The sequence below is a fragment of the Ambystoma mexicanum genome, chromosome 3p (genome assembly GCF_040938575.1).
Source record: "Ambystoma mexicanum isolate Mex_15411 chromosome 3p, UKY_AmexF1_1, whole genome shotgun sequence".
Taxonomy (NCBI): domain Eukaryota; kingdom Metazoa; phylum Chordata; class Amphibia; order Caudata; family Ambystomatidae; genus Ambystoma; species Ambystoma mexicanum.
In genome coordinates, this window is record NC_090925.1 from 934934481 (window position 1) to 934960668 (window position 26188).

Below are 26188 nucleotides of genomic sequence, written 5' to 3' on the forward strand. Positions count from 1 at the left end.
TCTGAGCCGAGGCACTCCAAGCAGAGTGCGTGAGGATCGGACGCTGAGTAATTTCTATGACATGACGCATGTATGATAATGTCTTATTTCAGGCATTTGTTAACCATTTAACATGGGTGATGCCTCTTCCTGTGCATACCAACAAGAACACTGAGACAAAGGACATCAGGAGTACAATACTGGTGCAAGAGGGTGAAAAATGTAGGACTGGCTGTCTCCTACCGGTACCTAGGCCATGGGCAAGGACGTTCTCACCCAAGGCAAAATTACATTGTGCCACCCGGGCCCATAGCAATGGGGCGATGAGTTGTTCAACTCTTATGCTCCCATGCTTGTGGCACCCAATTATTGCATTCCATATTTGCCTGAGCATGCTCAAGAACTGACATATGCTCCCATGACTTCAGCTCATTCTTCTTCTTCAGAGTTGGCAAGAGAGCTACTCTAAGCATTTACCCCATGATGGTAGTTTTGCTTCAATAATGTGTAGAAAAGAAAATAGAGTACCACAAAATGTCTCATTTCGCAGAAACCATGCTCAATGAGCATAGGCACTTACACAGGGCCAACTGAAGATGTGTGGGAGTTAGTGGCAGTCCATTTTAAAAGGGTTTTCAGGGGCCCATTTGCCAACAGTTGGGTAACCCCTTCTGAGGCAGGTGTGTGGTACATAGATAATAATGGAGATGCTTCCTAATGCAAAATCCAATGGGTGATTGCTCTGGTTTTATCAATGAGGAGAGGGGGCATAACATGAGCCCCACCTGGAACTTCACTAATCCCCAATCAAATGTATTGCCCGCACCAAATAACTGAAAGCAGGGTAAACAAGCTTTGACAGGCAAGTGCACATCTAAAGTGCCACAGCCTTTGGTTAGTGAAGACGGTTGCGTCTTTAGGAAATATGCACTTACTATCTGCCCCATCTTGGGGCTTCATTCTGTGGAAACATTCTAGATAAAGAGTGAGAAAGAGTGTAGAAAGGCAGCAGACAGGGAGCTGAAACCATAAATGGCCACTTTTAAAAAGTTGTTAAGCGTTCTTTGTCAGGTTTAGAGGGGCCTTCCTAGACGTGGAAGCACATTTCAATTGAAAACGCTGGAAGGCCCTAACGCCGGGCCTGCCTACACAGGAGTTACCCAAAAAAGAAAAGTTGTTTTCTCCTTCACACTTATCAAAAGAAGCCTGTAGTGGGTACACCATTCATCATATTCTACATTATATTTCAAAATTACATATTTAACATGTTTTGTGGCAATTGGAAAAATGCATCAAACCGGAGGATCTCCTGAAGTATAGGCAAGGATCTCCGTCCAGGGGCTCAACATATTCTCAAAGGATTGAACGCTTATTTTGTTTTGCTGCTACCATAACAATGACTTCTGTCAGACTGCCCAGATACGCAAGTACCTAGAAACCTGTCTTGCAAGCCCGTCTGCATAGCTGTGTGGAAGAACATAGACTATTCCCTATGCTCCAGCTATAAAAAGCATTTGCTATTAAATGGCTATTGTTAAAAGCACGCCTGCACTACACGTCAGAGTCACAATGCGCCGCAGGTTATTGGAATGCCAATGCCAAGCAACTTGTTTTTAATGACGTGGACGCTGACTAAAAACTTTCCCCAGGGTTTTCAAGCATCACTTTATACCCAAATACTCCTTCACACCTTTGCATATGTGAGCCTTCTTTTACATAAAGCACGCAGCGTGAGTTCATCGTAATATTTATACACACCGAAACTGTGCCAATAAAAATAAGTCCACGTCCTATTGAGCTGCTTTGCTCCTATTCATAGACGCAAAATATTATCCAGGGGCCGAGTCCTGAGCATTGAAAAACAGCTGTCTACCCTAGCCAATTCTAATCAATCAGGCTTCTTTCCTGGTAGGTACACAGAAGCAGTTGGGAGCATAAGGAAAACGATTCAAGTGATTCATAAAACGACCAGATTGCATAGAAAGCCCAATGTGATCATTTCTTTAGGCATCGAGAAGGCATTGCACAGAGTGGGGGGGACTTCAGGAGACAATGGGGTTTAGGGGGGGAATTGTGAGGTGGATAATGGCTATGTAAACCCCACATCCAGGCTCCTGGTGAATGACTCACTGGCGAGCCCCCGATCACTAGCAAGTGGCCAAAAAAAAGGGGGCTCCTGTCTGTGCCCTTATCTTATTCACGTTGGTAGGGGAGCCTCTTGGAAGTGGGGCTGGTGACAACCAAAACATGAAGGGGATAACGTTTGAGGCCAATGAAATGCAATTACGATTGTTTTCACATGTGTTAATGTAACTTGCTGAACCCCAGCTCTTGCTAATTAAAGCAAACAGATGATTTTGGGTTGTCTATGGTCTTAAAGATTGCTACCAGATATCTGAAATCCTAACTTTTTTACTCTATCTCATCCCAAAACATTCCTTGGAAACAGCTTTCCATTTGTTTTGAAAAGTAATGGAGCTTGTACTTTGTAATTGAATTTGGTACTCAAGGTTAAAAATTACACGGAGCGTGCAAGACTTTTGCACAAAACATGATCCTGCACTTTTCATAGCCTAGCAAATTATTTAAGTAGATGGAGGAAAGTGGTGGTATCCTTGCTGGATTGGTTAGATGGGAATGAAATAAACCTACGGGCCAGATTTGTATGCCAATTCCAGGCTTTACCGGATGTTCTTCCTATATCAGACCCACAAAACGTGCAGAGGAAGTGTCAGCATTTCATATGGTATAATAAACCTCCAAGGGTATCTAGAGAACTCATCCAGCAGGCTAGACTGAGGGCTGCCTAGTAGGGGAGGGAAGGTTATTTGTGGGAAACTTAATGGCTTCAGACTGGGCAAAGGCCCACTTCATTCTAATAAATTCAGTGATGCAGTGATGGGGACTTTTCTTGGGGTACGGGATAATCTAGCCATCAAGCATTAGGCACGCACACCCAACCACCTACCCGCATTCGCAAACAGAGTGATGCATGATTTCAGTGTTCTCGGGAGACAACAAGGTGGCTATTTAACCTCCACATGAATGTAATGGGATTTTTAGGGATTGTAGAGATGCATCTATGTGAACATAAGAGTAGAATTTACAAAAAAACAAGGTGAAACAATGTGCAAAGCATTTTGTTAGGGAATCCTGGAAGTGAGGCTATGAGAGCCCAACAAAGATTAATGCACTCATTGATGCAGACCAAGCATTCCAAATCATCTGCAAATAGGAGAACAGGTAATTCTTCTCTAGCCATCTGCTGAATATCTGCCTTTGTTCATAAAGGAATTCCCTCATGTCATTCTGAAATAGGTTAAGCAGGGTTGGCACAAATACGCCCTACTACTGCACCCCTCGTGTGGCTGGGAAATGAAATGTCATTCCATACCCACCCCATGGCATACTTTCCCCAATGTCTGGTGGTGTAGGGTCTCTGTCTGAATCTCTGTGCCATTATCCATGCTGGTCTCCCAGAGGGCCACTGAGATGCATTTTCTTACTGGGTCAGAAGATGCTAGTAGGTCGATGAACCTTGGATCTAGCTATCCCTTTTGGAGGTGCACATATTTCAATGAAATCCAGGCAAATCTGGTTGATAGTTCCCAAACCTTCTGCACAATATTCCCTCTAGGATCATGATCCAAGTATCTCGTCCATCATTGCAGAGATATATAAAAATCATATTAAAGTTTTCACAGATAACACTGGTAAGGGAGATGGGCGGGTAATAATTGGGATTGGTCCTACAACCTTTCTCACAGAAGTGAATGATCTCTGCACCCCCCTGGGTCACTGGGATTATACTGTGGACCAAGCAAAGGTGAAACTAAAGTAAATCTGCTGTGATTCCATAGTTTGCAGGCGCCTATCCTACTTTATGGGAAACTCTTGCTAGCTTCACTTCATGAAGTGAAAAAGGCCTAACATCCAATCGAGTCGGGATGGCATTTGTCTCAGGCATGCTTGCCACTGTCTCCTGGCACACAGAGTTAGAACGTAATTGACACCCTACAGAGTGGAGTATGGCCTACAGAATAAGCTTGTCTTTTGTTGAGCATTGTTGCTATGTTTATCATTGGTTTGCCATATGTTTGGTACTTAGGGTCATTGGCAATATTACCAGGAATCAAATGGACTCAGAGTTGGAATTATGATACGGGTGTGTAGTACTTTCTGTAAGAGGTAGATATGCAACAGGAGATTATTCACATTATTCGTCATGCACTACTGATGGTGTACAAAACGTGCCCACCTGCATCTAATAAGTACCATACAATACTTTCAGGACATTTTTGTTTTGGAGAATTCCGACACTCTTTGTTGCTTTCTTTGGGGGTGTAGCATTGTTCTGCTCCTGAAATGGGATGGCCAGCACAAGAGAAATCTTTACCCTCATAGAACTGAAGCGCAGGCGACAAACCAGCAACCATGACTTTGCGCCAAAAAACTGACTTCAATTCTTTTATACAATTTGTGTTTTTCAAGTATATGCTCTATGCTTCTTCAGTCCATTTGCTGGTGAAGCTTGCATTTTGCAAAAGGAGCTATGCTACCATGTCTCGCTGCTGCAGCCCACAGAGAGTGGGCAGTTCACTGTGCACCACTTGCACCAGCTCCTACTGCTTCTGCGTGGAATGCCACACCTCCACAGAAGCCAGCTGGAGCCAATTCCGCATTTCTCCCAAGCACTGTGGGTGAGATCTATGTTTTGTGGGTGACTCAGTCGTCCTGTGGGTATCCCGTATTGGCACTGGGCATGACATCAGCGCTTCTCATATTCCTCTCTTGCAGCTCATCTGAAGTACAAAACCTATATTTCACATGAACCCTCTTATTCTATTACTGCAAATGGGCAATGGCCTTGTTTATTGCATAAAATTACCTGGAGCGCAGATGACTACTCTTCCCTTTAACTCCGATGTTATCACTGCATGTATGTGGCAGTCATTGTGTGTGCCTTTTGGAAGTCAAGCATCAGTGTCCTGTGAGAACATTGCTACACGAATAGGAACTCATGTATGGTGATATTTCCTCATCTTATAAATGGTTTCCTGTAATCCTGACTTGATGTCCTATGACATGACATGGACCTTGCTTTGGTTTTCGTACTAAGTGGATTTTAGCTTGTTCAGTGTGTTTGGCTCTTAAACCATGTTTCTGTGTCATGATGGATCCTTTTAGGGTCCTCTTTCTAGCAGGTCTTAGAGTTTGTTTTTACTTCCACGCAGGTTGTTGTTTTCGTCTTTTTTCAGAAGGAATCTGAACTCTGTTTGTCCTGTCCTCGTGTCGGTGGGTGTCCTTTGGATATGGACTGACGTATGCGGTACCCCTAGGCAAGTCTTTCATAACCTAGGTTGATTTCTTTATTCCACTTCTCCCTGTACTTAGGATTACCACTATCCTACTGATACTTAGGTTTTTGACAATAAGCATATTTCAATTTTGACATGCATTAACGTATTAACAAACCTACAATGGTCTCTGCCTCAATGCCAGCAAGACTGAGATCATTCCTATTGGGACCCATGTTCCCTCTTTCTTCCCCTCACTCTGGCCATACTCTATGGGCTCTCCCCCCTCTCCTTCATTCGAAGCCAAAAACATAGAAGTCATCTTTGTCTCCTCTTTCTCCTTCCTCCCTCACATCCATGATGTTGCCAAAAAGTCCATCTTTCAACTCTTCCTGCTCAAAGGAATTCTCCCTTTTCTTACTTTCTCCCAGAATCTCAATATTACCAGAGCTCTGGTTCTCTAGGCTTGGCTATTGCAACATACTACTCTTGAATCTACCCTCTTCCTCTCTAAGACCCCTTCAACTAATCCAGAATAGGCCAGCAAGAATTATCCTTGGCCTCAAGCCCAGGGACCGCATCTCTCCTGCCCTAAAAACTCTTCACTGGCTCCCAGTTGCTGTGCAGATTAAATTTGAATCCCTCTGCATCATCCACAAGGCTGTCTAGGGCCGTGGACAATGCTATCTGCAACTTGCTATCACTAAATATTCTCCCTCTAGACCCTTACCTTCCTCTGGTACCAACTCTCTGTGTGAAGCATTTCGGCAAACAGAGGGCCGGAGGCCGATCTCATGTTTCGGCAAGGTCCCTCTCGTGGAGCAGCCTCCCCCTTCCTCTTGAGCCAGACCTCCTCAAATTCCAGAAGCTCCTCAAGACTTTCCTTTTCACTTCCACCTTCCCTTCTTCCCTCCTCTGCTAACATCACAGTTGCTACGATTGGTGACCAGGGCCCTTATGTGTCCTCGGGCCCTGGCACCCCACACCCAATCACCTCAGCATCTGCTTACACACATCACTTGCCTTGACACCCACTGGCCTACCCCACTGTAGATCCACACTTACCCACTTACTGCAGCTCAATGCTTCCTAGTACTTACTATACTTGGCACTTACATCTGCTGCTCACCCACGAGCACATACATTCCAGCACTTACCCCCCCTCTCCCTCATCCCTTATTCTCTCTTTGTACTTGAACTTTCTGATGACTCACAAGGCCTACTAGGTTCATCTCTATCCTCTAGTGTTTCTATTGTTTCATTCTTTTGTTCCCTTCCTGTTGCCATGTGGGGGCATTGAAAAACAATTTACTTGTTGCATAAGCGCCTAACAAATGCACAATAATTAAACAAATGAACCTGTATTTTCGTTTACATACTGATACATACTATGGTTGCACAAGGTCTCCCGTTCTTCACATCATTCTCCCCACCTTTGTTCGAATCCCAGCTATTGATATTTTCAACACAGTTATAGGACTAGGAAATAGAGGTGTTGATGGCTGTCTCTTTGAAGCTCTGAAGCCTGACATACATTTGCAATATGTAAGAAACGTTCTAGTGATCTACTTCAAGACTCCACCCAGCACTTAGACACAAGGTGTGTTGGGGGTCTGTTATTCCTCAATGTTATGTTTCTGCAGTAACTGCCAATATATTTCAGAATCTGAACAAAGATCTCAACAGCCTCTTCTAGCAGTCTCTATTTATATTAGTGCAGATGCCCAAATGTATAACATTTCTTTAAAAACCTTAATATGTAGACCAGGGAAGACCATAGAAAGCCAACTGACCTGTTGGAGAAGACTTTACTACTGTTGTATACCTTCACCACCAACATCTCCTCCACGATTAGTGTCCCATAGTGTGGCCATCGGAACAGCTGGAAAAAAAGAGTTACTTTAATGAATAAAACGTATTAAAAGGAGTGTGTCCAAAATGTCGATTTCTATGATTTACATGTGTAGTTCAACAGAAAAAGTTTTATGACTGGGTCTTTGAGTAACAGGAGGAGTGAATGAGGCATGTGCATGTGGAGTGTGTGTGTGTGTGGCGGGGTGTTTGTGTGTGTGTACATGTGTGTGAATCCTACTCTGCTTTGTGTTTCACATCTAGGTATCCCTAAATACCCAGAATAAAGCACACTACTGCCACCATTTCACATTCCACACTTAGGCTTCCTTAGAGTTAAAGCGCACTGTGGTGTTCCATAGTTTTCCATGCACCAAGTCACCCTCAGGTAAGAGAAACCCCATGATAGTAAAATATTGTCAGAATCAACATCTTGAACTTTTCCAGACCTCTTCGTAATGTGACACCCAAGTACGGACAGCCAAACAAAAAGGGAAGTAACCTATAAGGCACACACCAACACTGCAAACACAGTCCAATCATCCACTAACTGGCTCACATATACAACACCGAATAACAGCGGCTCATGCTCCCCTGGGAAGGACGACTACAAGCCAGGTCCAAGACTCACTTTGTTTCCACCCACGATACAACACATGCCATTCAAGAAACACAATCAGAGAAACAACTCCAGAAAATAAATATATGAGGACAAGAACCAGAAACTTTGAAACACCCCCTCAGCCAATTGCGCACGTGACCAACTCAAGAATACCATTTTAGAATACTAACTTTGAAACCATGACCCACTAATCACAGCACAGATGCCTGAGAACACATGACCTTATGAAGAACCCTTAAACCATACCTTGTTTTTTCCCATATACCACTCTACAACCATTTTCTTCTTAGAATCAGATGAAATAAACAGCCCAACCCGTGACCTACTGCACCTGTTTAGCAAAAAAACATCACACTCTGCCCACCTTCACTGTGCTGAGGTGTAGCTTTGTGATGTTACTTGTCATTAAGTTACTGCTTAAGGAAGGAATTATCATGCCTACCAGTATTCCTTGCAATAATCCCACTTTACCTGTAAAGAAACCTGGGAATGGAACGTTTTCAATTGTACAAGACATCTGAATTGTCAATGCAGCTAGTGTCCCTGCGTTTCATGTTGTACCTCATCATGCAACCACTTTGTCTTGTATTCCGGCAACTGCAACACATTTTTACATTAGTAGATCTATGTTCTGCTTTCCTTTGTATAACTGTGTATCTTGGAAGGCAGTATTTATTCACTTTTACTAATAAATACCTACAGTAAAATATGTACTCATTTACCGCAGGGGTAAGTGGAAAATGTGATTGTCTTCTCTCTAATTTTAAAGGAAGATCTGGATTTGCTGGTGTTCAAAGTGGGGTCAGTTTTGATTCTGTATGTAGATGACCTTTTATTGGAGTCCCCCTAATTGGAAGCTTGAAAAACAAAATCATCTTGATTTACTGACAGCTCATGCTTTGTAAAATCAGAAAGCCTTTAAAGAAAACCTTCAGTTGTTTCTGACCCAAGTCCATCACCTTAGTCATGATATATCTGCTGTCTAAAGATAGAATTAATGCAATTCTGCAATGAACCAAACCCCAAACCTGAAAGAAAATGAGGATTTCTCGGAATGTCTGTCTTCTGCTTTCAATGGTTAATTGGCTATGCTTCGATTATACAATTCTTACAGACCTCACTCTTGATTTGACAGTGGAACCCCTTTCATGATCCCACAAAGCTGATGAGGTATTTATTGAAATCAAGCAAGAGCTGTCAAAGGTGCTAGACTTAGGTCTACCGAATTATAAGAAATCGTTCACTATATATTGTGATGAACATGAAGGTTTTGCCCCAGGAATTTTGGCTCAAATGCACGGTGATACGCACTATCCTATTACCTATGGTATGACTACAAAATATCGCAGACCATCACTGCAAAGCCAAAGATTTTAAATTTTTCAAACACCATTTCACTGAATATATATGTGGGGGCTGGGTTAAGTTGATAATAAATATGGGGGGGGATGGGGGTGTGTGGGGGTCCGCCGTGCATATATATGCAGTGAAATAGGATAAAATAAAAATAAATCAGTATTTTGGGATTCACAATATTTATTTCAATACTTTCACATAGATCCTTACCTATTACAGTGCCATGTTAAGTCAGTGGTTTAGGTTTACCACCTTGTTCATGTGTAATGGCAGCAAGTGTACTGTTAGTAGAAACATTAGACACCTTGGTTCAGGGACAACTGGTTATTATAGTAAGGCCTCATGTTGTCCTAGAATTACTTTTGATAGGAAAGATGCAACACATTTTTAAACCTGCTTCTTTATGTCTGTCACTTTCTAATGGGGAGTCACATGACTGTGTGATAACTTAAAACCTCTTGACTCACAGAATGGATTTGAATCTTTAAATCCATTCTGTGAGTCATACGGTTTTAAGTTATCAACACTACTGTACAAACCCAGAGATGATTCTGTTCATTGATGGGTCACACTGTTTATAAAATATTCTGGGAAAGATTACTTCAGGTTACGGAGTCGGTGCAGACTTTGACGTAATAGGAGCTTATCAACTACCACATGTTCATTCTGTTCAGGTTACTAAACTGATAGCTCTGACTGGCGCATGCATGTTGGAGAAGGGTAAATCTGCCATGATTTTTACTGATTCCTGCTATGCCCATGGAGTTGTTCACAAATTTGGAATATTGTGGAAGCAGCATGGCTGCCTGATATCAGCTGGCACTCCCATATGTAATTGTCTTTATGTTTCTGCTTTTGCTGGTAGCCTTAGTGTTATGCTCTGCACTGGGTGTGGTTAAAAGCAAGGCGTGTGATTTATTCACATTAGTGCTGGTTGTAGGATACCCATTAGCTGATAATTAAGTGTGAAATGTGTCCGACAAGTTTCCCTGTTATGTTATGTTATCTGGCATTTATATAGCGCTCTATATATCATTGGTATGACCTCAAAGTGCTGGTAGGTTGAACGCCCTCGGGGACCGCTGTCCAGGTCAGTCGAGAGAGTAGGGTGCAATAGCGTGCTTGGGTGAAGCGATTATGTGCGCAGCTGATGCAAATGCCTAATGGTAGATGTATCCCAGCATTAGGTGTGGTGGTATTTGATAGCAGTTGAATGTGTGCAGTCTGGGGGAGTTCACCAAGGCTGGGTTTTGGCTGCGATAGGCCTTTGTAGGACGCTTATGTGTGCAGCTAGACACGAATTGTGTGGGTATAGCTGTGTTTTATCAGAATGTTGAGGTGTTCATGGAGCATTGTTCGTATCTGAGCAACTAGGCCAATTTGATCGAGGGGTGTAGCTGCGCTCTTATTGTGTGTTGGTGTAGAGTAGAGAAAAAGCATAGTGATAGGAGAGGTGAGTGTCTGGGTAGGGTTCTGATCTAACGAGATCGGTATTCCGGATTTCAAGTGCACGTTTTTGATTGCTGCATTCAGAGTAAACATATTAGTGACTTAATATGCGCTTTTGGTGGCGTCATTGCTCCTGATCTCATTGAACATTTGTCATCGGGTTGTAGGACTCAGTCGCATTAGGTGGTTTTAGTCGGTTTTATGGAACGAGACAGGTTTTTAGAGCTTTGCAGAAGGTCGTGTAGTCTTGGGTGTGTCGAATATGAGGGGGAAGTGAGTTCTACAGAGATGGGGCTAAGGTTGAGAAGGTGGATCCTCCGATCCTTACAGAATTAGAGGTTGTAATCACTAGAAGGGGGGCAGTGCTTGATCTTAGGGTGCGGGAACGGAGGTAGGGTTGTAGCTTCTCTTGTATGTACGTTGGGCCGGTCGTGTGCACTGATCGGTGGGTAATGCAAAGGGTCTTAAAAGTGGCTCTTGGTCCGACTGGGAGCCAGTGCAGTGTTCCGAGAGCGGGTGAGATGTGGTCTCTGTGTCCCAGTGCGAGGAGGAGTTTGGCGGCAGCGTTTTGGGCTCTTTGGAGTTTATTGAGTTGGTATGCTGGTGCTCCCAGTCCAGTAATAATCCAGTCTCGACATAACAATAGATATAACAGTGGCGAGTCTGTTGGGGTACGAGAGGTAAGGAAAGATGTGTCTAAGAAGTTTGAGGTGGTAGTGACAGCATTTTGAAACATTATTGATCTGGCAGGAGAGGGTTAGGCCAGAGTCCATCATGCAGCCTGTATTTCTCACTATATCAGAGGGAGGAGGTGGTGGGCCGAGGGTGGGGGGCCATGGAAGCGGATGTGAGAGAAGGGAAGTGTTGCCGCATACCATGATTTCAGTTTTGTCGGGGTTCAGCAGTAGGTGGTTACTTGTCATCCATCGGTCAATATCACAGAGACAAGCTTCAAAGTCGGGAGGCGGGTCAGTGCTTGTCTTGGGAATTCCTAGGATGATTTGGGTATCGTACATTTCCATTTCAGCAGCTGTGCTATGGAATGAGCTCCCGCTGGCTATAAAGAAGGTATCCAATCATCTGGCTTTCAGGAAAGCCGTCAAGACATTACTGTGTTAGTTGCAGCTGTGTTACTTGGTTCTGACCGCCTGTCTGACCCTCCAGCGCCATGATACCTTAGGGTGACCGTGCGCTTTAGAAATGTATGTAACATAACATAACATCGTCGGCGTAGTTGTAACAGTTGTAGTTGTAACAGGAGAGGTTGGCAGGTGGCTACTACAGTGGGTGAGGGACTAACACAACCATGCACCTCCTCTCGTTGCTGAATAGGTATTGCGATAAATGTGGCAGGGTTTACTGTGTGACAACTCACAATGTGAATGGACAGGCTTGACAGAATAACGTCATATGCAGAGGCCCTTTGCCATGGTTAGAGTGGACTTGGATTGTTCAAGAATTGCAAACACTGCATGCTCTACATATACTATTACAGAGCAACCCATAGTGATTGCTGAGGACTTTTCAATTGCAAAGGCTGCAGCGGCCAATGTCTGCTCACAAGGGAATGCTGTCTCCTAATGATGTCTGTATCTGTGTTTCAGTGGAACAATCACCAATTTCAACTCTTTCTAGCTGTGTTGGGCTGCAGAATCTAGAACCAGAAAAAGAAAAGGTGCATTGGCTGCAGAAAAATTGTTATTAACCAATACCTTGTGGCGTTTCCCAGAGAGCCGCATGATTGTGCCTATGTCTCTTCTTTTTTATCTTTCAAGACTGGCCCATTCAGTGGCCCATTCCAGTAAAGGTGCCACGATCACCATAATTAACACAAACTGGCTTGCACTGTATTTTCCTTACATTACAGACAATCGACCCTGGCGGTCCGGAAATAACGGTGGCGGTAAACCCGCCGCCACCGTTGTTTCCGGACCGCCTGATCCCGACCCCTGCAGGCGGGAGGTGATGTTCCCGCCAGGTCTGTCCTGGTGGGTTTAACACCTCCCGCATGCAGGCGGACGAGGAAACACCGGCAGCATTACGAGATGCTGCCGGTGTTTCCATGATCCCCATTTCCATCGAGTCCCATAGGACTCAATGGGAATGGGGATTTACACCATTCCGCCTCCGTGATTCCCGGAAAACCGGGGTTGTAATGCCCCGGTAATTCCGGGAATCACGGAGGCGGAAAGGTAATACGAGTCCGGCGTTAACCAGGCGGTTTTACCGCCTCGGTTAACGCCGGACTCGTAATGAGGCCCAATGACTGTAGTACCCTCCAGCATAGCCCATAACGTGGGACAAGCTATGAAGGCTTTGCCTTGCCCGCATCCAGTACAGGAAGAACCTTTTTTGAATGTGTGGATGAATTTCATTCAGTTACCTAAATGTCTTAATTTTCAATTCTGTCTCGTTGTTGTAGATATGTTTTCTGAGTAGGTGGAAGCGTGCTCATGTCTAAGGGCTGACTCTGTCACTGTGGCGAAGAAACATCTCGCAGACTTTATTCCTCGATTTGGTCTTCCTGCAGTAATAGACAGTGACTGAGGCACCCATTTTGCTGTCTAGATGCTTAGAGATACTTACAAGGCTTTAAATATTTCACAACATTTACATTCCATCTATCATCTTCAATCGAATGGGGTAGTCACTGCAGGGGCGATCTTAAGAGCAGACTGTATGAAATATGCAAAGAGACTGACCTCAAATGGGCACAGGTCATACCTTTGGTTTTTCTGCATAGTCAAGATTTTCCAAACAGAAAGCATGGACTGTCACCTCCAAAATCCAAAATGGGCACCCTATGTGCAAGGCTACAGCCTCTCCCTCGCCAGCCAGCAGTTTGAATTTGCATTTGGGAGATGATGCTGTTTGAAACTACTGTAAATCCCTTGCGAAGGCTGTCAGATCACTGTACTTGCACATCAAGAAGGGCTGTTGGAATCTGCAGAAGGACCCTGCCAATCTCTGAAACACAGTGACTGGGTTTACATGCGAGAACATCAGCGAAAATCAGTGTTGCAACCTCTTTGGCGAGGGTCACACCCGATCCTCTTCACTACACAGTTGAGGTTTTAGGTGTGATTTTTGGAATGTGCAGACCCACAGGGAAAAAAACAGAAACTGAAATTGTCAAAGGTGTCACGTATATCAGAAGTGAGAGGGTTGCCAGACTTTTCAGCACAGATGCTGAATCACCTGCAACAATGCCAGTCTTGAACAGTTGAGATGCTGCATCAAGATGTGCTTGAAGGTCAGCTGAAGCATTCCACTCGTTTAAGTGTCCTGTAAAGGGTTTTGATACTCATAGAGCTTAGGTGTACTAAGCCTTTTGAAGTGACATGTTCAAATTAATAAAATGATTTGGCGTGCTGCGGATTGGTTTCAAAGAAGGGCAGAATAATGAAGACAACTCTGCTACCTCTATGAGCTGATTTTTCTTTATTCTGATGTGAAATTGTGGTGTTTCCTGGGGCCAGGTCACCTAAAGATCTGATATCTCATATGGTGGTCAGAGAGGCAGGTTTTCCCGATGGGAAAAATGTTGAGGCAATGCTCATTGATTGAGTGGGCAATATGGATGGATTCATTAGCGATTGATCCGTCATTTTACAGGCCGAAATTGAGACATTTGGATGTGGGGTTGGTTAATAGAGGGTCGTATACTAATTGACCTTTTCACAATTGACCTCGGGAGAATTGACCTTGGGAGAATTGACCTAATGTAAAAGGTCAATTGGGACATATATGCAGGGGGAAACCCCCCGCAACCCCCTGACCCAATCCGAAACCCCCTATTCCCTCCACCCAATCCCCTTATATTATTTATAATCCAAAACCAACCCAATACATATATAAAATAACTAAAATAATATAAAGGCCAATTGTGCCGAAGGTCAATTAGGACCACTATAATTAGGTCAATTAGGACAAAAGGTCAATTGTAAAAGGTACATTTGGGTAATACCCAAATAGCGGGCAAGGAGGAGAAATGCTGAACAAGGCGGGTGGAAATGAAGTGTAAGTGGAGAGGTCTGTGATGTTTGATGTGGCACTTCCTCGGACTGAATGTTGCAGGATCTGATTTTACATAAAGCACAGCAATAGATATAGCCAGGCTGGGAGGATAAGGCTTTGAGGGTGTCAGACTCATGCATACAAATCGAGGAAATGCTGCTATAGAAGGGAGGCATGGAAATGTGAAACAATTTAGAAAGTAAAGATTCAGGTGATTGAAGAAAGGTCAAGACGGTTATTAAATTGCATAGTAGAGACTTAGAAGCAAATTGATAAATGATCTTTGGGTGGAAATATATACAAAGTGCACGCAACAGTAAAAAGTGAGTCGCTTGCAGGGTAGGCAGAAGGGTCTCATGTGAATCCATGATAGATACAAAAGCTGGAGAACAGGAGTTACAGGTAAGTAACTTAATAGTTCTCCAGCATTGGATCTTTCAAAGATTCACATGCTGTTGAATAGATTACAAATCAGTGCAGAGGCATCAACATGCCCACAAACATATGTAGAGAGGAGGTATATGGTTCATCGTAGGAGAAAAGACTTTGAAGGAATGCCTGTCTAACACTTCTTGATAATGCAATAAAATCTGGTGAAGGTATGCAAGGACCTCCACATAGCCGCTCTACAGATGCCCAATGCCGGCACTCACGCTAAGAGAGCGGTAGCAGGTAAGATCGCTCGTGTAGAATGAGCTCTCTACCAACCAAGTTGATAGCCACCTGGAGATAGAGGGTGTAGACAGGCCCTTGCCAGTTGCAGCAGGCCCAATGGCAATAAACAGTTGTGAGGACTTTGGTACAATCAATGTAGTATTTGAGTGTGCTCATCTCCTCCAAGGAGTCAAGTGATCGTTTAGCAGATGACAGGGTGCTGAAAAAAACTGGTACATCAAGGGTTCCTTTAGGTGAAAAAAGACATAAAGCTAGGACCTTAGACATAAAGCTAGGATTGGCACAGAGTAGAACCTTGTTCTTGAGGAAAGTAAGCTAAGGTAGTTGAGGAAAGTGCTTCACTCTCACTCACCCTTCTGAAAGAGGTGATGGCTGCCTGGAGTGGCACCGTGCGGGACGCAAACTTTATGTCGGCTTTATGCATAGGTTTAAACAGTGATAACGTCTTTCAATTCCCAAGATGGGGCAGACATGCAAAAAGGAAGAAAGTCCGAATGAGTCTCTTCATAAAATCTTTATGAAGTTTGCGTGTCCACAGAGAAGGTGTCAATGTGTTGCGAGGAATAGCAGCCAAATGGACCTTGATGGACGAAAAAGCAAGTCCACTGTACACCAAGGAGAGCAGGTATGCTGTTGTAGGAAATTAAGTGCAACGACTCTGTTGCTGGAACACCAGACGACGAACCTCTTCCATTTCTTGCCGTAACAGGGTATGGTAGTGGGGGACCTAGCAGTGGACAGAATATTTCTGCGTCCTTGGGACATGTCGATGTGACCAAACTCTAGAGACATAGGAGCCAGGCTTTGAGGTTGAGAGACAAGGATTTGTGGTGGAGAACCCCATCCTTTCCCCTAGAGAGTAGGTTGTGCACAGGCATGAGCAGATTTGGCAGAGCTGTGAAGAGAGCTAGAAAGTCTTTGAGCTTGCCGGTGCCACAAGGATCAGTCTGTTTGGCTGCTTTTTGACTGTGTGAAGGACTCTTGGGATGCAATAAGTGGTGGAAAGGCTGATGGAAAAATGAAAATGATGCAGAGACCTGTTGCTGAGGTAAGGTCCTGTTGAACAAAGTGCACTTGGAATTGTCCCTTGTGAGGAACAGGTCTACTTCCGGCCTCTCCAACATCCGAAAGATGTCCACTTGGCTGGGCAAAAGCTCACACTTGTGGCAGGGAGCGGGGTTCCCTGCTGAGGGAATCAGACAATGAGTTGTATATGCTGGGAAGGTGAAAAGGAGACTGGAACATTCCTAGGGCTATATCCCATTTTCAGAGAGCTTATTCATCAGGGGACAGGATCCGATATCTTCCCCCCATTGTTTTCAGATGTAGAATATTGTGATATTTTTTGTCTGTGAACACACACACACTGCCTTTCCCTGCAGCTAAGGTATGAAAGACTTGAGGCCCCAAAACACTGCCCTGAGGTCTAACGCGTTGATATGTAGCAACTTTCCTTTCATCAACCGGAGGCCTCTGGCTTGAGCATTAGCAGTGTGGGTTCCCCAGCTCTTCTTGGAAGCATCCATTGTCTCAGTCCCCTGATGGCATGGGCTGTGAAGGATGTAGAGCTGGTAAGGTTGTCGGCTTGTGTCCACCAAAGCAGAGTGTGGTAGAATACGCTAGACAGATTGAGTTTGTCATCCCAATGGCTGGAATCCTGATTCCAACGGGCATCTGTTTAATTAGTAGAATGCACAAAGACATCATCGTCCAAAGCTCAATTTTCGGACAGTATCATAAGGCCCCTGTCAGAGGACAAGGTTGCTGTCAAGGCTGCACTATTCAGGATTGCTCCAAGGAACACCATCTGTTTTGACACAGTCATAGACATTTTTTGTAACTTATCGAAAGGCCCAATGATGTTAGACACACTTTTGTGTTTCGAAGGCCTTAGTCGAGGGTCCAACTATTCGTCCAAACAACAACAGATGTGGATCTCAGATATTCTAAGATGCGCTGCAACCAGGGAAAGGCATTTTGTAAACACCCTTAGGGTGATGTAATATCAAAAGGGACAGTAAATTGGAAGTTGCAGCCTACCACAGTGAAGTACAGAAATGTGATGGTGGTGAATTAGGATGGGAAAATATGCATCTTGCATGTCCAGGGAGGACAGAAAGCCCGGTGCAAAGCTAGCTCAGTATTTTATGTAGAGTACGCATCTGGAATAATTGGGAACAGAGGAATTTGTTGAGGGATCGGAGGTCGAGTATGGGTTTTCATCCACCTGACTTTTTTCAGACTGGGAAATAGCACGAGTAGACCCCTCAATTCCTTTGAGAAAAAATAACTTTCTCTATGGCAATTTTGGCCAGCAGCGACTGCACCTCCATTAGAAGCACAGGTAGATGTTTCTGTATATGCCTGCAGAGGGAGTTATCAGTGGCGTTTTGACAAATTACATGGTGTGGCGGTGAGCAAGTATCGAAAGTACCTATTTGTCTAATGCTATTTGCTGCCATTGATGCAGGAAAGAGGACAGGCGCCCTCCCGCAGAGGTACTGAAATGGGAGGTCGGCATTCGACAGGAGTCAAGCCTGTTTGTTAGACTGGTTCTTGGGTTCAGAAGAGCCTCGTTATCTGTGGGTACCTCGATCGGATTTGGATCAAGACTTGTATTGCTCTCTTGACGCATACGCCACCCCCTTGTGTGGTTGTGAGAGGTAAGGCAAGAGGCAGACCGCGAGAAGCTGAGTTTATAACAACATCCTCTTTTTCAGTCCCTTCATTTGAAAGTAGCTAGGGACCTGGCAGTGTCTGTGTCTGTCTTGAATGCCAGCAAAGTGGCATCAACCTTTTTACCAACAAGGTTGCCGAAGGACTGCCCTGTTGCTATTCTGGTGGAATTCTGTATCGGTAATAACGACGGCCACTGAGACGGCGTGGTCCGAAGTGGACTCTCCTTGAAACATTGCAAAGGCACCCTGCTTTTCACCCTCAGAGAGGAAATACACAATGAGGCTGATCTTGAACCACAGCTCTGAATCATATCTCGCTAAGGTGGCCAGAGAGTTGTCAGTTTTAATGGTGGTCGCAGCTGTAGAGATCACTCATTTACCAAATGTTTCATGCTGCCAGCCTTCCTTGTCTGGAGGAATGACGCAGGGCGACAAAGGCATAGCTGACCTCTTCTTTGCTGTCACCGAGACTCTGGGATAGGCTATCTGCACAGGCATTTTGGGGCATTATCCAGTGCTCTGTATTTCTTGTTTAATCTAGCTTTCTTCGCGGTTGCAGTGAAGGGATTATACATGACTACTAGCCCATCTTCCCAAATATCGTCCAAAATTCGAATGAATACTACAATTTTATGTAACTTTTTTGCAGCCATCGCCATAGTTATACGGAAAAGCTCCAATCTCATCCAGAGTTGAATCCCTTGGCCAAAGTTCTTCCTGCTCTCCAGTGGCTAGCACCAAGTCATCAAAGTTGGTCAGTGGACAAGGAGTTAGTGGAGGCTGTATCTGGAAGCATGTCATCCAGACAATCAGCATCTGGGGGGACATCAGAAGGTTGGTGCTGAGGTGGCTGTTCTTCTGTTCGAGGTTACCTTATTTGTCGGAGGTGCGCAACTCAATGCTGGGGTTGGGACGGCTTTCTATTTGTAGGAACTGTTCTTGGAGAAATAGTTGGAACTATCATCTGGAGTTCAGACACCAAAGTCTGCAAGGTGCTTAAAACGTCCATGGGGCAGGTCGTGAGCGGCCAGACTGGTCCATTGGTTTCATGAGAATTGGAGGAGCAAAGGGTTGTGATAGATGTAACCTGGATAACTCCTCCTCTTTCTCAGAAAACACACCTTGTGGGTCTTCAAAGCAAATGTCAATAGCTTGCTCTAGGATATCATCCAGAGGAACATTGGAAGGGTCCAGCTAAGTGGATGGAACATAAGGCTGGACACTGAGGAAATTGACTGGTCTCCTAGGTGACTTAAGCAATTATGTATTTGTCATTGGAGGCATCGATGACAGGTGTGTAGACAAGGTAATCAATGAATAAATGGTAGATGGGATGGCCATAGATGAGGATGTTGATGGGGCCATCAATAAAGATTTGTATATGTTGGTAATCAACAAGGTTACCAACTGTTTGGTGATGGAGTACATTGCGAGGGTTTAGATGCTGTAGTTGTTGATGAGGTGGTTGATACTGTCATAGATGGCTTGTGCTTCATGGACGAAGCAGCTAATGATTTGTTCGTTGATGGAGTTGCTGACATGCTAGGAGCTGTCTGGCTCAAGGACAGCTCTGTCATTGAGGATTTCGTGGACAGAGCCATTGTCAAGGATCTTGTAAACATGTCCTTCATCAACAAAGTGGGTGGTTTACGCTAGGAGGAAGAGGCAAGCTTTTCAGGCAATGATGGTTTATCAGAATCCCTCTAAGCCTGGGTGCAATTATCCTTCCTCTCTTTTTCTATCAAGTCTTCCATGTGAGATCTAGCTCCAACCGAAATCGGTGTATTTTTCTGGGAGGCTTGCAGGATTCAGTGATTCCGAGGCAACAGTGCCTTCATCAAGCCAGACAACCAGTCTTCTAGGCCTATCTTTCAAAGTCTTGTTGGGAAAAGACTGACAAATGGAACAAGAATACAAACTGTGGTCGGGGTAAAGCCAGTAAAGACATTCCTCATGCCTGTTTCCCACATGCATGTTTTTAAATCTGAAAATAGAGCAGGTTTTAAAAAGTCTCTTTGTGGGTTTAATATCTGTCATGATGAAGCGGTTGCAAATTAACAAGGGGGGTCCTGGGAGTCCCTCTGCCAGACATTAGTCCTGGTTGCAAGAGACTTACCCAGAGTCTTTAGCTCACTATCTTTCACAGAGAAGAAATATCCTAAACATATCAGTCTTTGTCCTGCCCTGGGGCAGTCCAGCACCGAAATGCTAGGCAATTCTCCTCTGAACAAGAGTACCAACAGCATCCCTAGACACGTGTTTCGGTCTGGTTGGACCTCATCAGTAGGGAGGAGCTGTGCCTCTCTAAGAATAGTAAGCAAAGGTTCCACATCTGGATTCCCCTAGTAACTTAGGGTGATATCCAAAGTTACTTAAATATGCAAATTAACAAGGGGGGTCCTGGGAGTCCCTCTGCCAGACATTAGTCTTGGTTGCAAGAGACGTACCCAGAGTCTTTAGCTCACTATCTTTCACAGAGAAGAAATATCCTAAACATATCAGTCTTTGTCCTGCCCTGGGGCAGTCCAGCACCGAAATGCTAGGCAATTCTCCTCTGAACAAGAGTACCAACAGCATCCCCAGACACATGTTTCGGTCTGGTTGGACCTCATCAGTAGGGAGGAGCTGTGCCTCTCTAAGAATACTGATGAGGTCCAACCAGACCGAAACACGTGTCTGGGGATGCTGTTGGTACTCTTGTTCAGAGGAGAATTGCCTAGCATTTCGGTGCTGGACTGCCCCAAGGCAGGACAAAGACTGTTATGTTTGGGATATTTCTTCTCTGTGAAAGATATTGAGCTAAAGACTCTGGGTGAATCTCTCGTAAGCAGGACTAATGTCTGGCAGAGTGACTCCCAGGACCCCCCTTGGTAATTTGCATGATGAGGAGGTTGCCACAATTCAATTTACTCTAGTCTGGAGGATCACTGAATAAATCAATGCTCTTATCAGATGAATACCTATTTAATGATGAAGCTCCCAAAAACCACAATAAGAAAGTACCTCTCTGTAGCTTTCAAAAGATGCAAATGTTGAAGCTTGAAAATTGTTGAAGAAAACATTGAATAAAGTGGGAACTTTGGAGAGGACTCCCCAACTCTAAACATGCATATACAATCTGAAAGTTTCCTCCAGGGTTGGAGCTAAGGGAGACACTGCATATTGGCTAAAGGATAAATGATGCTATTTCTTTCCCTCCATCTTTCATTTCTCCCACCTCCTCTGCCCGCAATCTGGGTCAGTTATCTGTCCTTTTCTGCTCATATCTCTACTATTGTTTGTTCTTCCCACTTTCAACTCTACAATATCCATAAGGGCCGTCAGTTTCTTACCACTCAAGCCACCAAGACCACTCTTTCCTCTCACATCGCCTGTCATCTATACTACTGCTCCAGTCTCCTCCTTGGTCTCCCTGCCTATGGACTTGCTCCTCCTCACTCAATTTCCAGCTCTTCTATTTGCCTTCTTTCCTCCCAGTGAGTGTATCTCCCCTGCTTTCTCTTTACTGGCTTTTATTGACTGACATCTACTGTTTAATGTTCTCTGTATTGTCTTTTGGTCTTTCCATGACCTTGTCCCTGCTTATCGTTCCTCTCTTGTATCCTTCTTTCTCCTCCCTGGCCTCTCCAATCCTAGTTGCAAATGCTTCTATCTGTTCCTTGCCACCCCCAGTGTCTTCTCTCATGTCACTCTCTTCTTTATTCGCAGCCAAACACTGGAATGTCCTCTCCTTTTCTCTCAGATCTCTTTCTTCGTTTTCTCTCTTTAAATCCCGTCTCAAGGATCATCTTCTCTCTTCCTGGTTGATTTGTCATTGATCAATTTTACACCTTTTTTTTACTGTTCCTTGTTCGTAAAGTGTTTGTAAAGTGCTTTGGCCTTGGTGTAAGAACACAAATACAAATAAAATGTCAACATTTTGTAACACCAGTGTTTTTGTGTCAGTATTATCATATCGAACCCGGTCGGATGGAGTCTCACAACCACTGGTTCGCGCTGTCTGCCCCTTTTATGGGCCTCCCAGCTCTCTTCCCTTTGTCAGATTATTTTGTTTGTTATCATTGTTTCAATACTTCTTTGTCTGTGTATTTGTATTTATTGCTTTTGTTGAGTGCTAACAGCCCTAAAGCATCAAAGCACTTTCTGACCAAGTTAAGTTTGCAAGGGGAAAATTAAGGTAGAGGAAGAATTAAAACTAAAAAAGAAAGATCTTGATCTTCTCCCGGAAAGGAAGGAGATCTGGAATATGCTGAACGTCTTTTGTTAGAGAATTCATTTTTTTGCAGCTAGGCTAGAAAATGATCTCCTTAGTGTCCATCTAGTTTAGGTATGGTGTGTAAGACCTTTTTTCCAGAATCAGGGGTGTTTTACCATATAGTCCATTGTGTGAGGGTGAGCATCTTAAAATAAATTCTGTCTTTTATGGGCAGCCAGTGGAGCGATCTAAGTATTGGACAGATAGAATCAAGTATCAGGTCTAATGATACAATCGGCTGAGTTTTGCACAATCTGCAGTCATTGAAGGGCTTCTTTATCGATGTCCGTATAACAGAAGTACCAGTAATCCAGTTTGGCACTTATGATTCAGGGGGCAATCACAGTGCAGAGTGCCTGCAGCAACAATGGTCTTAGTTGCCTTAGAAGCCTCAGGTAATAACTTACAGTCTAAGTATTGCAATTTACTTCTGGGATCATGGATTTTGTGGAATCAAAATAGACACCGAGGGTTTTAACTTTTTGTGGAGATATAATGGAATAAATGCCTATAAAAAAAACAGGGGGCAAGGAGGCCAAAGCTTTTGGTAAGGTGCGAGGCTAGAAACAATTCAGTCTTACTGTGAGTTGGTCCCAGTCAGTTATCTTTCATCCACTCATCCATATGATTGATGATGTATGGGATGATGCAGTAAGAACTCGTTTCACAGTGTTCTTCCAAGCAAAAGATCATTAGGGTAGCATCAGCATGATTTTGAATCTGTGCACCAAGATCATAGAGTGGACCACAATAAATGTTAAGTAAAAGGGAAGAGATGCAATAATCTCGTGGTACACCCCAACTAATGCATTTTTGTATTGTATTGTATTGGTTTATGTAGTCAAATAACATTCTGAAAAGAAAACTATATTAATTTGTTGTTGGCTGACAGCTAAGTCAACATCTTCTATATTCTGGCAAAAATCCGCAAATAGTAGTAGCATGTCAGCGTAAGCACCAGATTTGTAGAAAAACTCTACTTGAGCGCGTGAATCCGGCTTCTGAGCAGATCATGTACCGAGTCAGCGATAAACCTTGCAGAGGAGGATGGCCTTGTGTCAGAATTTGATACAAATATCCAGCTGAACTGTTTACCGGCAGTTTAGGCAGTATCTGCACATGAACTGATTAAAGTGATTGTCTTCTCTATATTAAAGTGCGTACGTACATCAATTCGTCAGCCTACCCCAGCCACCCTCCAACTCAAGGCTCACCCATTTTCCCTTGATGTTTACGTCCCATCTCAGCTTAAAATATAGGTGGAAGTAGGACACTGTTGCACCCCTACATGTGTTGCACCTTGTTATATTTTATTTTATTTGTTTATTTCTATCGCGCCAGAGCCCACTGGCATCAGCGCACGTACACTCAGACAAAGTCAACAAAAGGAGATGAGACAGCTAGTACTTTATTATCAGTCATTAAGCAAGGATTGCAGTTTCATAGTCTTGGATAAATGGCAAGAAAACATCCAAAAATATCTTGAAAAATGTTTCAAAAACTCAAGGGTTCCTAAAAAGCACCCCTGTTGTTATGCCCAAATTCCCCACCTCTGAGTTTTTACTCCTCTTGTTCCCCTCCCCCAATCTGTGGAGCACTATGGCTCACTGAAATATTCCAAAACACTTTAAAGCGCACTAATTTAAAACATCTCTCTCTAGAAAATAACTATCCAGTGTCGTGCAAAAATCAGGAAAATTCCAAAATATGGCCATATGGATATTCTTTTTCCCCTCTACAATAAAAATAGGACACTGGCATTTGGCACACTCGTCGACAGTCGTCTGAACTGGACTATTTTAATGTCATATGCATAAACCTTTTCAACGAACAAATTACTCTATTGTATAGAAAGACTTCAGAACTCTGATCTAGGGGTGGTGGTGCGAAACTAAAACCATAGGATTCAAGGTATCCCATAACGTTTACCAGTGGCTAGCAGGGGGCGTGGCCTGAGCTCATGGAGTGAGGGTGTGCTGGACTGAAGCTCCCGCCGAGATCCTGCCAACATCCTTGAACGCAACGTTTTAGCTGTAAAGTTTGAATATTCAACCATACCGGCGAAAAGAAGAAGCGATTCCGGAGAGCCTCCCTGCAACCCGATGAAAATTGGTGCAGTAAAGAGAGAAAACGGGCACAGAGAACTGAAGCCCCCCCTGCTCCCAAGATGGTGGCCATGGCGGGGGCCAGACCAGACGAGATTAGGACCTGAAGCCAAAGGCGCAGCAAACTTAGATGGAATGAGGACAGAGGCGAGGTCACATGTGATCAACGCGGCACCAAGACCAACAGAAGACAGCAAGTCGCAGCAGAGAAGCGGTCCATAGACACCGCCACTAGCTCCAACGTGGTGAGGACCAGAGAAGACCTGAACTGCGGGAGACGGGGGAGTAAAAAACAGCACTGAGCGGAGATGCAACGGCGGGGAACACTCGACCCGGCTCCTGCACTGAGTGAGTGACCGCAACAAAACAAAGGGTTGCCTCTGTGTTGCCTGAAGCCACGAGGGTGAGCTGAAGCGGACAGAGTATTCAAGGAGACTAAGGCACCCGGTGTCACGCCCCTCAGAAAGCGTTGGTCTCTTTGGCATCGTTGGCATCGTTGGTCTCATAGACGTATGTCATCCATTACTCCTTCCAAGATGGTGGCGGAATCTGACGGTATTGGGCTAGTTTTTGGCCCTCGAAGGATTGGCGGGCTCCGCCCCCTTTTCCGGGATCCTGCATATCAGATCTTGGCAGCAACGTGCGGACGCGTTGCTACTCCTTACTACCATTGAGCAGAGACAATTTGGGGACTAATAGGGAGTACGCCGCAAAAACAACTTGGCGGCGGAACCGGTGAACCAACCGGACTGATCTACTGTGGGGACTTGGGACACAAGACAACGGGGGCCACAGTGAGGTCCTGCACACTCAGATAAGAAAGCACAGAATACCAGTACTCAAGTAGCAAACATTAACCCCCACTACTGTGAAAGCGCACCACAAGGTGGGATCCAACAGCAGAACTGCAAGGGCGGCATCATAGCCCACGCACACAACAGATACGCAGCATCAAGCCGGAGCCATAGCTCAATAGACAACTGTGTTTACCACCAAGCGCAGGAGGCACACAAAGCGCTGGGCTGAAACAAAGAGTCGCCAATTCAAGCATGCCACAGTCAAAAGGAAAGAACAAGGTGAAAACTACAATCATGGACTCCTTCAATGCTGTCACACCCAAAGGGCAGCCACAGGTTGAAACCACGACACAACCAGCCCAACCAAACAATGAAGCTGGGTCTAAAGATAGCCAGGTGCTGGAGGCAATCACAGCCCTGAAAACCTTCATAGATACGGAAATTGAGGAAGTCAAATCGGACGCACACCTAATGAGGCAAGGCATTTGCAACCTTGCGGAAAGGGTTACGAACACAGAGAAGGACTTGAAAGAAACAATGGATACCATGAATATCCTGGAGAAGAGGCTATCGGAGCTAGAAAAAAGAAACACAGTCCTAGAAGCCAGAGCTGAAGATGCAGGAGGGCCGGGCTCAGCGCAACAACGTCCACCTACTAGGTATCCCGGAAGGAATGGAGGGCTCGAACCCCACTTCATCGAGAACTTGATCCTGCAGGAAATCGGGGCAAGCAATCTCTCCCAAGGATTTGTAGTGGAAAGAGCCCACAGGTCATTGCAAAAGAAACTGCCTCCCGGCTCCTACCCCCGTCCCATGATAGCGAAAATACTCAACTTTCGAGACAGAGAAGCCATACTGAGATTCTCAAGAGAATGAGGGGAGATCCGCCGAGACAACTCCAACATAACCATAGATCCGGACTAAACACCTGCGGTCCAGCGGGCAAGGAATTCCTTTGTGCCAGTCAAAGCAAGGCTCAGACAACTACACCTCAAATACATGCTCATGTATCCGTCGAGGCTCAAAGTGATCTACAAAGGGCGACCAGTCTTTCTGGAAACACCTGCAGCGGCCACAATGTGGATGGAACACACTACTTAGACCGAG

The 26188-nt window shown here is 44.6% G+C and overlaps 1 protein-coding gene across 1 annotated transcript in view; it reads right to left on the minus strand.

Moving 5' to 3' along the window:
* Window positions 1-26188, minus strand: part of LOC138581135 (fer-1-like protein 4) — a 1598034-nt gene that overhangs the window by 1454541 nt on the left and 117305 nt on the right. The window contains exon 3 of the mRNA XM_069652231.1: window positions 7070-7158. Coding sequence (XP_069508332.1) covers window positions 7070-7158 — 89 coding nt within the window. The remainder of the gene's footprint in view (window positions 1-7069; window positions 7159-26188) is intronic.